At 37.7% G+C, this 16,325-nt stretch overlaps 1 protein-coding gene across 1 annotated transcript in view; it reads left to right on the forward strand.

Moving 5' to 3' along the window:
* The first annotated feature begins 1,920 nt into the window (after window positions 1-1,920).
* Window positions 1,921-16,325, forward strand: part of syt6.L (synaptotagmin 6 L homeolog) — a 207,393-nt gene continuing 192,988 nt past the window's right edge. The window contains exon 1 of the mRNA XM_041581894.1: window positions 1,921-2,007. Coding sequence (XP_041437828.1) covers window positions 2,001-2,007 — 7 coding nt within the window. The 5' untranslated portion in view covers window positions 1,921-2,000. The remainder of the gene's footprint in view (window positions 2,008-16,325) is intronic.

Raw genomic sequence — 16,325 nt, forward strand, 5'->3', positions numbered from 1 at the left:
AACAGACTCTTGTCAAATGCGTTGTTGAATATGCAATTAAATATGTTGATTTTAGATGTTTACTAAAAGTCCTTTCAATCACACCAGTCTTGATTTCTTCTACACTTTGGCATATTTTAGTATTTTTAGATGTGGCTTTAGCATGTGTTATTGGACACTAAATAGAGGGCCATATTTAATTTGATGAGAAAAGCTTCCTAATTAAATTCCAGATTTTTCCCATAGAACCAGGTGCAATTCTATAAGAACAATATCTCACCGTTTATCACAAAGTCTATGAGAAAAAACTGCAACTGAATATGGAGAAACGTTTTTTCTCCTTGAATCTCGCTCAAGTTGTGATAAATCATAAAGTAACGTTTTCTCATGAAATAGAATCTGGCCCAAAATGTACTGTAATAAGAATACAGTAGGTACCATATAAAAGCAAATTTGGAGTGAAAAGGCCTTTTTCTTTCCAGAGCTGCCAGTCCTTCTGGATAGTTTGTGAATCTCCGATACTGGGCCGGGGCGAAGTGTAGAGAGCAGTCACTGGGGTATATTTATCAAAGAGTTAAATTAGAGGACATCACAGTTCTCCATAGTGAAATTCCGCCACTCTCCATTCATTCCTATGGAATTTTGAAAGTATTTCACTTTCACCTATTGAAAAATTAATCCCATAGAAATGAATGAAGAGTGGCGGAATTTCCCTCTAGAGGACTGTGGTGACCTCTAACTTTACTCTTTGATAAATATACCCCATTGAGTGAGGTTATGGCAAAAAGCCTCCTAGAAATCACCTCCAAAATATCGACATCTTCTGTATTTGTATACAAAACAATCTGGCTATGCCTCAAGTGCTACCTGAAGCCAACAATTAAATCTAGAGCACCAGATTGGGCTGGTGGGACACTGGGAAAAAACCAGGTGAGCCTTGGCCCTCTGCTGACCCAGACCCATAACAGGCCTGCTTACTGACCTCCCCCCAGCCTGATTGTGGCTACAAGGAGTGAAGGGGTGCTCATGTAGGGTTGAAGCTGGGGTCCTGGGGGGGGGGGCGTGGGAACCCCTGGTGGGTCCTCCAATGCTGTAGTGCACTCATGCAAAATAGAGGATGGTTTCAGCATTGTCGTTATAACGTTTACATGTTTTGGGGAAGAGGGGATCAGTTATAAAAGTGTGAGGCTTGGTTATATGAGGGAGTGGGGGCCCAAACCCGAAGAGTTTCCAGATCAAAGTTTCTAAGTTGCGAAGCTCCAAAACCCAATAGGTGAGGATCAGCCTATAGGGTACTAATTGAAAAAGGGACATTTTAAGATCAAAACTTGAGGGACCATATATGAAGACCCTGATTGCAATGCTACAACACTAAGGAGCATAAACATTTTGGCCCTTAGAGATCATTCAACAAGTCTTGCTGCACTCTGTACCATTGCAGTTTCCACAGACACTGACACCAGGACCGGTTGCAAAGTGTTAAAAAAAAGATTACAACTAGCACCTGCTTTCTTCACTTTGCCCCCTGCTCAGGTGGATTACACCCCTCACAGGATTCTGGCCATTTTGTATACAGCAAGTAGGTGTCTCTACAAACAGCGGATGTCAGACACCCAAATATATTTTTGTATGTGCATTCTAGTGTGAATTACACCATAGACTAACATTGGTTTTATCTTTAATGAATCATTATTCTATTAGCAATCATTGGTTACTCTGTACATGAAGTCATGTGCAGACGAAAGTGACTTCAGCCGTGCGTATACAGTACAGTTAAAGGCTTGTGGAGACAGCATGCGTGGGGTTAGCCTGAAGTGCTCTAAGTGAGTTGCGGAGTACCATAACAATGACTTAATAGGAACATCTGCCTGTGGATGCAGGCACTAAACTGTGAGGCCACGTGTTCTGCTTTATTTAAGCTTACTGTAGCAGATTTAACTCCCTCAGTTGCTTTTGTTACTGGCTTGAAAAGCTTTCCTTGTTTCATTACGCTGGCAATGGAAATATGACTCAGTGTCCCTATGGAGGGTAAGTGACCAAACCAATTGGCAGATCGTTCATGTGTTTCTAGACATGTTTATTCGGAAGTAGGATGGAAACTTTTGCATTGATTTTTCACCTGTGATAGATTCATCCCTGGCCTGAAAGCAACCTTGTTGCTCAGTAGAAAGATTAGGGAATTATTCTCGTGCAGCAGAGCAGGGTAGGCAAAAGCTGCCTCTGACATTCTCACTGTTTCATGTAAAGCTGGCGGCGGGGGGTCTGGGACTTGTAATTCTGCAAAAGTTTGACTGCCAAAACAAAATTACAACAGGCACTGAAAATATACACAGAAAACCTACCCAATCTACCTGAGCAGAAAGTAACTTAGCCCTTTTTCAATGATTGTTTTCTAAACCAAAGTTATGTGCTGTATAACCAAGTAGCTTTATGCAATATACAGTACATCATTTATAAATTATGAGCTGGCATGTTTGCTTTCTTTTGTATAATCACTAAATATGTGCAGTTGCCTTTGGATCCTCGTTACTGCTTGTATTTCTCTGCAATTAAATGTCATTAGTGTTCTAAACAGTAGCAGCTTTATTTGTTTATTCAGGAAAAAAAAAAGTCCTACGTTCTTTGGTTATGTAAATAAATGTACCGCATTGTGTTGAGAAATAAGCACTTATGTTTGGGTTTTGGAAGCCTGTTATGCACTCAGCACCAGCTTAATCTGGTGGATGGGGTGTATTAAAGTTCCGTTTATATACATTATTTATAAGATAATGCAAGAATAAGAGGAGGCCCAAAACTGCATCCCTCAGTGCCCAAGCACAGAGCACTTACATCTGGGGCAATGATTGGGCTCTGTACCATGCGACAGATTACTGTGTAGGTTGCGCAAAATGTACTACAGCAACATTTGTGAATCTGCTTGGTGTAAATTCCAGGATTCAGCCCTCCCCCTTGCACCCCCCTAATCCTGGAACCCCTAATTTAGTATCAAGTGCACGTTTTGTTTTTAGATCTAAGAAGCTATAGCACCCTGTCAGAAGTTATTCGCTTTTGGTTTTTTGACTTGCATTTTCTATCTGCTGGCTAGTTGGCACAAACCTGACCATCCAAAACAAAAATCCAAATTTTGTGCCAAAACTTGCATTTAATGTAGGCCTATGATTAAGTGCCACCTTTTAGCACAAAAGGTGTAAGGCTGTGTTCCAGCCTATGCAACTATAGAGTAGTTGTCTTTTATGGAAGCTGAAGGTTTGGGGCTTGTGCATCTGGGCCCCTATATGACTCGGTGAGTTCACCCCAATAGAAATTGTTGGATTTTTTCTATATTTAAATTTGCTGGCTAGTTGCTAAAGGTTACTAGACCTAAAGCTAAGTTCATGATGATGAAAATGGCATTACTGTGTGACCCATTTTGTGTAAGTCATTTGCCTGTGTAGGTGTAACACTTGCGTTGGTGCACCCGGTGTCATTTGCACTGAAAATCTTTTTCGGCAAAGCAGACTCCACCGTAAATTGGTGCAAGAATGTATAGACGGAAGTACCTTGTGAATACCATTTTAATGGAATGAGTTTTGCGCTTTGCACAGCACCTTCTCTTAGTATATAAGTCCTTTGCTGAGATAACATTATAACACAGAGAAGATTGCTGCCCATTCAGAGAATCTTGTATCTGCCAGTCTGCTGGAGTCTGCCTTTGAAATATGACTGACTTTTCTGGATGAATGAGCGTGCAGTGGAAGTAAATGGATGAGTTGATTTCTGCTACAGCCCCCTCTCCCTCTGTAGAGTGTTTCCCTGCCTGCTCAATTGTACTATGTGTATTTTGTGATACACAGTGGATGACAACCTTCTTGATTCAGTATTGGATGAATCCATTGTAAAGCTGATACCAACAGTATGTGCTGGGCTAAATATTTTTAGAATTTTTGGAATATTACATCTCTTCAGAGGCTTCTATTTCCAGTCTTTATAAGCTCATTTGGAACCCTGTGCAAAATGTTCATTGGGTGCCTCAAAAATTGCATCATTTATTATTCTTTGGTAAACGTTTTCCCACATGGGATACATGGGATCTATTATCCAGATTGTTTAGGACCTGAGATGTTATGGATAAGGTGTTTTTCCATTGCTTCTGGATTATAGATCTCATTCCTCATATTACTCTACTGATATTCATTGAAACTGATTAAACATTTTGGACGCATGAGGGAAAAGTTACTCGCATCAAAACCATCGCGCATCAACACTATTCGGACTTTAGCGCCAGCGTCAAAATTGACGCGGGTGTTTCGCTAAATGGGAGAAATTCTCCCATCACTAATGTACATGAATTTTTACAGAACGTTGTTTTTTAATCTAATGTTTATTATACTGGGGGGGAGCTAAAAATTCTTCTGTTGTTTTGGTAGTTTTCTGTGTTTTTTTAATGAACTAGAGTTACATTTTTACTTTTCAAGGTGTTAAGACTTCCTCTTTGCCTTATACCTCCTTAATACAGGTCTGGGACCTGCTATCTTGAGTGCTTGGGACCTGGGTTTTTTTGGATATGAGTAATAATAAGTAGTAATGATATATATCTATAAGATACTAAAAATTAACTTAAAGATGAACCACCCTTTAAAGCAAATGTCATTTAAGGCTGAATATCCACATGCAGAAAAACAGCAGATCCAAGTAGATACACAACTATTTGATTCTTGCTGTATCTGCTCTTAGGGGCGCTCCTGGCGTGAGACAAGGTAAGAACCGTGTCTCAGATGGCCGTGAACCGCCAGTTACCAGGGGTGGCAAAAAGCTGTCCCTGGCAACTTTAAGAACCAAATTTCCAAAATCAAAAATCACGTAAATATGCATTTTAGAAATAAACTACTGAAATAGTTCTACTCGTAGCTGGTCACAAAGAACAAGTCCTGTTTTTTCTGAGGGTCAGATTTCCACAAAGTTTGCCTTCAGGAATCAAGGAACCTACTTTTATCCAACCAACACGTAATTCAACTAGTTAATGTTGTTTGGAATTGTCTTGAAGCCAGTGGTTGTTACAGTATGTTACATTTAACACATATAATCATATATTTGAAGAATTCTGCTTAAAGGAGAAGGAAAGGCTAAAATTAAGTAAGCTTTATCAGAAAGCTCTATATAAATACAGCAGTAAACCCTCAAAGTAATGCTGCTCTCAGTCCTCTGTCAAAAGATACACAGATACACAGATACACATCAAAAGATTCGTTTTTTGTGTACACATGGGCTTATATATCAGACTTCCTGTTTTCAGCTTAAACCTCCAGGGCTTGGGCTTGAGTATGCTCAGTGTGCTCCTCTCTCCCTATCCCCCTTCCTTTTCCCTCTTCCCTGCTGTAATCTGAGCCCAGAGCTTTGAGTGAGAAGGTAGAGACTCGGGCATATAATGCTGGGCACTTCATTTCAATGAGCATTCACATCACAAATATTATGCTTCTTTTTTGTGTCTGAATTGAGGCGGTTGCTCTAACTTATCTCATATAAGTGGCCATAGGGCAGCACTGCCAAATTAGCGGATGTTTGAATTCAGCATTGCATCTCATCGCCTCTACATTGATGTGGAATAATATTTCACAGCTGAATTGCAAATTACTTTTCTTTTAAAATATTCATAATGTCAAGACAAGCTTCCCAGGCCTTGGGTAAGATAGATAATATACATTTATTCCAATATAACTATCTACCAGCTACTTAACGTATGCTTTCCCTGCTATATGCCCCTAAAAGGATGTGCCCTATTGGGATATTAATGCATATGAGAACAGAGAGAAATCTGTTAGTATGGATAAGAGAGTCAAGATAGTTGTTAATATAAGTCAAATACAAATAATGAAAGCAGTGAAAGGAGTACAAAATCAGAAACACAACTGCACACACAGTTTGGCTTTTATTATAAACGGTTAGTGGATATCTGACCTTTAGGCAAAACTAAATGTTAAAGGGAAAGGAAAGCTAACAAAGCAGTTTATTGCCAATAGATTAGCCACAATAGTGCAAGTTATAACACTATATTTATTCTGCAGAATGCTTTACCATACCTGAGTAAACAGCTCTAGAAGCTCTCTCTGTAGCAGTTGCCATATTGGCTTGGTGTGACCCCTTCCTGCCCGAGTCTCTACATTCTCACTGAAAGCTCTGGGCTCAGATTACAGCAGGGAGGAGGGAAAAGGGAGGGGGATAGGGAGAGAGGAGCAAACTGAGCATGCTCAAGCCCAAGCCCTGGAGGTTTAAACTGAAAACAGGAAGTCTGATACAGAAGCCCATGTGTACACAATAAAATGAATGAAATGCTGTGTATCTTTTGACAGAGGACTGCGAGCAGCATTACTTTGAGGGTTTACTGCTGTATTTATATAGAGCTTTCTGATAAAGCTTACTTAATTTTAGCCTTTCCTTCTCTTTTAAGCAGAATTCTTTTAATATATGATTATATGTGTTAAATGTAACATACTATAGCAACCACTGGCTTCAAGGCAGTTCCAAACAACATTAACTAGTTGAATTACATGTTTGTTGGATAAAAATAGGTTCCTTGATTCCTGAAGGCAAACTTTGTGGAAATCTGACCCTCAGAAAAACAGGACTTGTTATCTGTACGAGTAGAACTATTTCAGTAGTTTATTTTTAATATCTAATAGGATATATCTAATTATGACAAGTGATTAGATTACTATGTAGGTTGGATTTACTTTAGCATTATAAATGAGTGAAAATAAGGCACGCATGCTTTCACTGAAATATTACATATATGTTAAACTGTTAGACTGATAGAATTACAGGGGTAGTAAAATAACCCCAGGCTTAAATTTCCCTTACATATATTTATTCTGTCCTTAAAACAAGCCCTCTCATTGTCCTCTGTGTCATTCTCTTGCTTTATCAATGGCACTTACTCACATCAATGTGTTAACCTAATGCACCAATAGGGGAATAGGGTTAACCTAATGCACCAATAGAGTTATGGTAATTTTGATAATAGTACATGTAGTACATTTTGATAATAGTACATGTTAGCTACAGTAGATAGGACAAATAACTTTACTGTATTTAGAACAAGACAGACCTTTTTGTAACTTATTGTATATATCTAGAGTAAAAAATTACTTAATTGTGATTTTATATTATTGTAATGTTACACTGATTGTTAATTGTCTAGTCTGTAAAGAGGGCATTCAAGTAAGAATTTCATTATACTGTGTATTCTGTACTCTGTACATATGACAAACTTTGAATCATGAACAAACAAAAGAAAGTTATTTTACCCTGTTTTGTTTAAAGGGTAAAGCATTTAGTAGCTTAGTAGCTTTAGTAGCTTAATATATTGATAATGGGTTGAGTGTATAGGACCTCTTGTATTTGACTGTATGAAGCTTTGAATATTGAACACTACAGATCAATAAAGAATAGCAGACATTGATACCAGTTGTAAAAAGTTGGGCTCTATTGACTATAGATAAATTTATGAAGGATTTGTAGGTGGTAATATAGTCTGTGGTGAAGTAGTCAAATACTGCAGGTTATGCAGCACATTCTGAGTGAGATAAATTGTAACAAACTGGTGAACTGATGACACAAACTTGGTAAGCTCTCGGTTGTTGAGATATATGCCAATATTTTACTATAATCTAGTTAAGGGGCGAATCAGGAGCAACCAGGAGCAAATTTGCCGTGTTTTACTGCCGGCAAATAATAATAAATAATTTGCAAAACTGAAGTGAAAATTCACCAGCGAAAAATCTGCCACGTCAAAAAATTTGGTCGTGGCCATTGATTTTATGGACAAAATAGGCACACGTATAAAAATTGTCACGGGCGTCAAAATTAACTTGCTTCAAAATAATTTTGACACCCATTGACGTCAATGTGTTTCTCAAATTTGCCCACCGCTAATTCTGTCTCATTTTGTCACATTCATTTTGTCATACTTCCTCTATGCTATTATTAGTTATGGTTGTGAGCAATAGAAAGGTACAATCATTTGGATAATCACTATGATGAGTCAAGGCAGATGAACCTTTATATGATTAGTCATTATACTGTAGCAAGCCAGAACTGGGGTACAGGAGTTTGGATAATCACTATGATGTGCAAAGGCAGATGTATGTTCATCAAATTAGTCATTGTAGCAAGCCAATACAGAGGTAGAACTGTTTGCACAATCACTATAATGAGTTAAGGCAGATGCTTGTTTGGGTGTTAATCATTGTAAGCCAATACAGGGGTACAGTTTGGGTAATAACTATGATGCATCAAGGCAAATGTATGTACATCTGATTAGTCATTATAGCAAGCCAATACAGAGATCAAAGTGTTTGGATAATCATTATGGTGAGTCAAGGTCAATATACCTTCATCTGATTAGTCATTATAGCAAGCCAATATAGGGGTACAAGCATTTCATAATCACTATGATGAGTCAAGGCAGATGCTTGTTTGGGTAGTAATAATAGCAAGCCGATCCAGAGGTAGACAAGATTGGGCGGCATATGTTGTTAACTGAATAACAACCTAGTTGAATGAACATTAGTTAAACCACATTGATGAAAGCAAAGTAGTCTAGCAAACATGAAAATCGAATGACAGACTACAAGGAGCAGGGAGTGTTTAAGAGTTATAGTATATACCATAAAACACTTAAATGTGTTAACACTTGTGTTAAAAATGCTTTCTGCCTATATTTAATTTAAAAAATCCAAGTTTTTCCTGTTTTTTTGCCTTTGTAAAGCACTAATTGATTTGTTTTCTCTGAAATTCCTCTTCCTTTATAAACAGGTCAATTTGTGCTCCATGCAACAAACGTACCCCTCCCTTCTCTAAGCTCCAGCATTTGAGCTCATTATCGTGGCTTCTCTGTGGATAGGTTATTAGATTTATTAGCTTTTTATCTGCTCTGCAGGACCAAGAAATGCTAAAGTGAAAGTGGTCTCATTTTCTTGTTTGATGCCATAAATACCAAAAACTGTAGCTATTTCCTAAATAAAACAATAGGTAAAAAATATGTAAAGCACAAGCGTTATTCATTGAGCTTATGTTGAAAATTAATATTTTGAAAGCATTGTGTATGTGCAACACAGGAAAAACACACAGCCCTCCATTAAACTGTCCCACATCATATTTTTAGTCTGTATATATTCTTGATTTCTTAGTTTTTGCAGTAGTATTAAGTTAATTGATAAATGCTCCCTTGTCGGTGTATGAACTAACTAAAGGGAAATGAAAAATGTAGTGATATTTCAGCCATCACCTTACTGTGATCTATTAGAATGTCAAACTGTTGGAGATTAAATAATAGGAGATTTTGACACACATGTCGGTATCTAACACTGCAGCTGCACTTCCTCATGGATAGCCAAGGCACTGCTAAACTCCATAGAAACAGGAAAATACAGTACAGTGCTGTCTTGTATAATTGTGTTCCTAACAAGCTAAGGATATAAAAGGCAAGAAGACAAGAAAACATATAGTGTATGGTGAGTCTTGTGTAGAAATCCGAATGGAGTGAATGGGTCCTTTGTAAATCAAAAGAAATTAAGCTGGTGCCAGTGCTGCTTATTGCTTCTTATTTTTCTTTTCAAGACTATCGGAGATTTAAGCTCTGCATCAGTAGATCTAGCGTATGAACAGCAGCCTGAGGCTTCACATATCATGACGTGATTTGTTTAGTATATATTACATTTTTGTGAAGACATTTTGGTGGCATATGACTTGCAAATGGGTGTTCTAAAATGCCAAACATATATTTGGCATTACATTTTAATAGAAGTGCTAAAAACCTTTATTACATGTTACAACTGCGAACTTTAATGAGATATTAAATCAGATATATAAAAAAGATAGTTGTTCTTATGGTGCGGTGCACACACCCTTTGAAAAGAAGGCTGCAGAGTTGGAATTTTTATTTTTCTAGAAATATGTATGCAAGGAAATTTAAAGACAGTGGCTTAAGAATACTTTGTGTAGCAACAGTGAACCTGATATGTATAGTGTTGGCTTATGCAGCACCTACGATATACTGGTATGTTAAAAATGACGGCATGCAGAGATTTTGTCCATTGGCAACAGCTAATTAGAGATCACTAGATCTTAGTACTTTAGTGGAGATCATTATTATTATATGTTGTTGTGCAACGCTTGTCCTCTCTACAGCCCCTAACCTGCTGTTGATGAGTAGCTCCCAGCACCCACAGACAGCGATCAGCAGAAATGTGGGTGTATGGCAAGTACATAGTAGCTGAGGCTGAAAAATGTTAAACCTTATTCTTAAATATATTCTGCCTAAATTTTAATCATATGAAATTAGAATTACTATGTTTAATGGGTCAGTATGAATTCAAGAAAAAAAGTTTATATAGAGTGACATGCATTTTCTCCAAAAGGTTTCCAAGAAATTCTTCTCCAGGTAACATTTGTGGTTTAGTGATATTGTTCAGATGATGGATTTTATTATTTTGATGCTTTTTTATTATTATAAATGATGCTTTAGCATTTATTGGTCCAGAGCCCCTGAGGGGTAGCTGCTTATAACATGTGTGCAACAGCAGTTGCCTTGTCTCTGATACAGAGTTGAACATGCACATTTATGATCAGTAGATATATTTCAGTAAAGTTTACTAGCCTGCTTACATGGGAGTAGCTATTTCTGCAAAGCTCGAAAATGCCCATTTCTGGAGAAGGCAATGTACCATTTTTGCAGGCACCAGCAACCCTGGAAATAATTATGATAGGTGGGACCTAACTGTTGCCATTAATAGGCATGTATAGGACCTTGTTTAAAAATAGTAGTTTAATTCACCCCACAGTTTTGCTTAAATTCATTAATCTGGGTTTCTTCTTTGCAGAAGTTAAGCCTTTTATATGTGACTTCAAATAAAAATAATAAAAGGAGAACAAGATTTGTTACCAAAGCGCTGTCTAAGGGATTCTTATGCTAACAAGTTCACGCACACAAATTCAATGTATGAATTACAGTCATGCTATTTCCAAGCCCAAGGAATGCAGTCAGTTAAATCATTCATCATTTTATGGATGTAAACTTTTTTTATGTTTTGCCTTAATGAAGTCGTCTTAAATGAACATTTGCTTCTTTCAAACAGTAGGCCTGAGACACCTGGTGAATAGTTTTACAATTCCTTTAATTGAATTGCGAGCAACATAGTACATTTGCGGCAAATTTCCACATTTTGCTGCCTGCAAATGTTTTTGGGAAACTGCGTAAATTTAAGGCAACTTGAGTTCATTAAGCTCTCTAGCTTGCACTTTAGAATGGCCAGAAGATGCTGCCCCTCATTAAGAAAGTGCTGCCACATGTAGGCAGTGCTGTGTTAATGGAAAATGTTCTATACACCCTTCCTATTTGCTCTAACTTGTCCTTTAAATCTGTAGGACAATTAGTCACAGTATATTCCTTTACCAATTGTGATCTACAATACCAAGCACCTGAGCCTCTTACAAATACCCCTGCCTTGTAAAAATACAATTTCCAAATTGTACCGTTATGTTATTTGTTAATAGCTATTGAATTCTGCAACTGATAACAGATATATTTGACATTGTACATTCTCTGCACCACTGTTAAATGCAAACCTCACTTGTCGCATCATTAATGAGAATATAATTCACTTTATTTGGTGCCTAGGAAACTTTGCAGGATAAGTATCCTGGTTACAATATACACAGACAATAGCACGTAATGAAGGCATCTGTGTCTGAGCAGATATCAAAACCCTTTCTCCGAGAAGACCAGCTCTCAATTACATTCATAGATTTCATTACTGCTCTGCACACAGGGATCAGAAGAGAGAAAGGGACATGCTGTCTCTCTGCATAGAAAATCTGACACAAGACTAGCACAGTGCAGAAGGACTATACCTGTCATCCATATTAATAGTGAGGTTAAGAAAGGGTTCGCTTTTATTTTGCTGAGAATGACATTTAGGTTTGTCTTTTTAATGTTCTTTATTATTTCTTAGACATTCTGCTAATACTGCGAGTTTGTCATATTAATCAAATTATTTTTTTGTTTTGGGTGTTTTATTACCAAGGAATGTTGGATTTACTGGGGATGCCAATATGTTAGCCATCCCCAGTGATATGCAGCTGCCTCAAATACAACATTGACTGTGCAGCATTGTATTCTTTGGCCAGTAGTAAGACATAGCTTGCCTGTGTACCCTGATGCCAGATTTTTGTTATCTGGTGTAAACTGCAACCAGGATGGGAAGGAAGTTCTGAATGAGCACCAAGGGAAACACTCTAAAGCCACTTAGTACTCTGTACTTCTTCCCAGTTGTAATTTACCCCATTAGACTTGTGAATGTGCAATAGAGTAACATAGATACATTTTTTAGTGTGCATGTACTAGTATGAAGAATGAATTCCTGCAAAATGTAGGTTATTTACCCAAGGACAGTTCATTTTGTCCCGTAAAGAAACACTGGAATGGGGAAAAACAAAATGGAACCCAAGTGAATCTGGCTTATTGTGTCCTAGTAATACTACTCCTAGTAATAAGAATAAAAACTCGCATTTGCAATGTAATACTCTTCCATAAACTGCGCATTAATTGTGCATTGCCCACTTTTAAAGAAGTGCTTGAAGGCGTTGTAATCTTTTGGAGCAAACACAACAACTTTTTCAGTAAGAAGTTTTATTACATTCACTACTCACTGGCGCACTAATAGAATCCTTTAATAAAAGAAATGCCTGTGTGCACCATTGGATAGACTTGATCTCAGCACTTCCGAACTCTGGTGAGCTTTTGACCAAAAGGTGCTATCAAAAAATAAAACTCTTGACAACATTTTTTGGAGATATTAAGGATTATTTTTATCAAATGGTGAACTTTCACTTTCACCCTTTGATAAATACACCTTTAAAAATCCCATAGAAATGAATGTAGAGATGCAGTAGTTCATGCTAGTGTACTGTGGCGTTCTCTAACTTTCCTCTTTGATAAATATACCTCTAAGTTTGTAGTCAAGACCCATACAAGAGAGATGTCTCAACTTTTCAGAAGTCTGCCCCAAAGTGATATCTGTAGTTTGTTTTGTAATTGTAAACATGTTTTTACTTTTAGGGCTGAACTCCACAAACAATTCATGTGCAACAAAACGCAGGTGACAAGTCATAATATAATGGGATGTCGACTGTCGGATGAAGATGCAGTGTGCTGCGTTCATATCTGACAGTCATGTTGGATACATGTAGCTTATACCTGCCATTTTTCTATCACTTCTGTTATATTCGGCGCATCCGTCTTGTCGTCTGCGTTTTCTTGCAACAAGATGGATATGGATGGGATGAATGGTTCCTTTGCAATACATTTATTCCTGCATTTTACATCACTACTTTACAAAGTCATTTCTCAGTTTTCATTATTCTCATTGGGGGATAGTGATGGCTGGTGCTTACACTAAGCGATGAAGACTTGCTAGATTGAGTCGTTTTCTAGTTTATATTCCATTAATTTTCTCCAAATGGTGCAACTTGTTTGAATTGCAGCTACAGAATTGCACAAACGTTTAACATAAAACTCTCTGAATGTGAAGTAGATTTCCAGTTGCAAATAGTTTGGCTACAGAATAGTCTGTATAGGTCATTTATGTTGCAGAATTCAGTTTGCAAAGTGCAAAAAAAATAAATAAAAAAAAGGCCACAATCTGCCTTTTTTTGCACTTTGTACACTTTGTTCTGCTGTTGGAGAATGGCAGTAGGCCCCTGCACTCCATTTAGTAGGAGTAGAGTGCAACTCTCAGGGACAAAGCACCCATTGTTGCACCCATTAGTGCTCTAGTGCTATAAGTGTGGGTTCTGTAGGACAATGCCCTTGTAGAGCTGAATATACTGACACAAGTGTACAGATCCACATTGCTTGCAATAGAGCAGATATAACAGAATATGAAGGTTCCAGTTTCCTAGTATCTAGAAGCATGATCAGTCTTCATGGCCCCACAGTGGACTAGGGCTATTCTGTAATGTTATTCTGTACACTGTAGTCATTCATGTTTCATAAGTGGATAATCTCTGTTCCACCACTAGACAGTATGAAAAATAACCAGAGTTTAGGCTTTTACAGCACAAACATGCACAGACCATCACTCTTCCATACTAACAACATAGAATGACTTGTAGCCTGTGGAAGAAATAAATAAAGACTTTTAAAGGATTATAACATTGTTGTGATGTTTTCCATGTAACTGGAAAAGATATTACTTATTGCATATCTTGCCTGGAATAGCAGATACAAATCAGATGACAAGTTACATCTAGTAGTGAGGTTGCACAGCGCATAAACAGCCATAACACAAAGCTAAATTTTATAAGGCCAGGCACAAAGGCAGTTTATATATTATACAAGTAGCTGCAAGAATCACAGGGCTTTATATTTTCATGGATGGGTGGCTAGGCCTTGCTATACAATGGCTATTGCACAAAAGGCGATTCTTTAGCTGTGTTAACTTAATTGCTCCATGATTTAATTAACAAATTAATAGTTAATTAATCTAAGGTCAGAGTGATGCAAAGGTTTTATGACAGAAAATGTGAGATTAGAGCTCACCATAGTAAAATTCCACCACATTATATAAATTTCTATGGGATTTTTGAGGTGCATTTATCAATGGGTGAAAGTTAGAGTTATAGGAATTAACAGAGAGTGGCAGAATTTGTCTGTAGTGAGCTCTAATTTTGCACTTGGATAGAACTAACCCTTATGGACAGATTTATCAAGGGTCGAAGTGAAAAATCGAATTGAAATTTTTTAGTTTTTTTATGGCCAAAACTGTCAAATTTGACTAGGGGATTATTAAAATTCGATTCAAGTTTTTTTAAAAATTCAAATTTGATTTTCGAAATTTATCATACACTGGCCCTTAAAGAACTCAAATTCGACTATTCGCCACCTAAAACCTGACATTCAAGTTTTTTTCGGAGATAAAACTCGAATCGAGTTTTTCAGAAGATGTTTGAATGCCCAAATAGTTATCTTTTAGGTAGAAATGCATATGTCTAATTGGGTTTTACCGATATGTATATCACTGTGCTTTGCAGTAACCTTTTACAAAACTAAATTTGTGTGACATTAATTTTTTCTTATTTTCAAGAACACCTAGCATTCAGGATACTCAGCAATAGTCTGTTTCCCCATGCATGACAGTATGTCACGGTTGGCACCCTAAATTCAGAACTAATGCTAAGCACCCTGTTCTCGCTCTTGCTTCCGCCTTTAACAGCCGCCTTTCACCTCGGGAGGAGCCCTCGGCTAATTGGATGCTGCCAGGTCTTATAAAGAGAGGTGCAAAGCGACGGGTTCTGAACAAGCAAAGGGGTACAACTGTAAAGCAGAGTCTCTTGGGCAGAGGGTCATGGTACAAGGCGTAGGCAGAATCGTAGTTAGACCAGACCGGGTCGGGGCAGGCAGAATACAAAACGGAGTCAGGCAGGCAAGGGTCAAACCAGGAGATCAATCAGTAGGGATATAGAGTAAGCGAAGTCGGATATCAGGCAGGGGTCAGGATACAGATGTCAGAATCGTCAAAAAGCCAGGCAGGGGTCACAACAGGAATCAGAATACAGAAAGCACAACACTCAGAAGCACCAGGAACAAACTTCTATAATGGGCAAAGTCCTGTAGCCCAAATGAGCCTTTTAAACATTTCAAATTTCACGCCATTGTGCCCTGGGGTCATCACGCCAGCGCCTTTAAAACATTAAGAAGCGCGCCTCGCACGCCCTAAGGAACCGGCGTCTGCAGCAGAGAAGATTGGCGCAGGGGGCTTCCCCGCCGAGGGGGAAAACAGAGCAGAATTGCTAACATAGATGTCACCAATAAAATGTTAGTGGCAACATCAGTATCTTTATGAAATACATAATAGAGTGACACTTTGATTGTCCATATTCCTATTAAGATATTACTCAACCATTTACAATTATGTTCTAATAATTTACTGAAATAAAAGCTGCCAAGTAAATCCGGTATGAGTTATTTGAAGGGTATTGAATAAGTCTCATTAGCAATCACATTTCTACTAGCTGTCAAAGGCAAAAATAAAACTATAGACTTTTTCTTTCAGTTAGCTATAGTATTTGTTAAAGGTTTAGCATATTATCTGTGTATATATATATATTTAATTTTTCCATGATAAGTTACAGTTATGCCATGTTGTTATCAACTAGTTTTACAAAGTATAATGATCATGGTTGTGTTTTACCCTTCCTCCCAACCCTACAGGATAAGATTATAGCCGGCAGCATTATTTAATTAAGCCACCATTTTTCCGAAGAGCCAAAGAGATGGGATCAAATGCAACATAAAAAAGTGGATTCAATGT

This window comes from Xenopus laevis, chromosome 2L (genome assembly GCF_017654675.1).
Source record: "Xenopus laevis strain J_2021 chromosome 2L, Xenopus_laevis_v10.1, whole genome shotgun sequence".
Lineage (NCBI taxonomy): Eukaryota > Metazoa > Chordata > Amphibia > Anura > Pipidae > Xenopus > Xenopus laevis.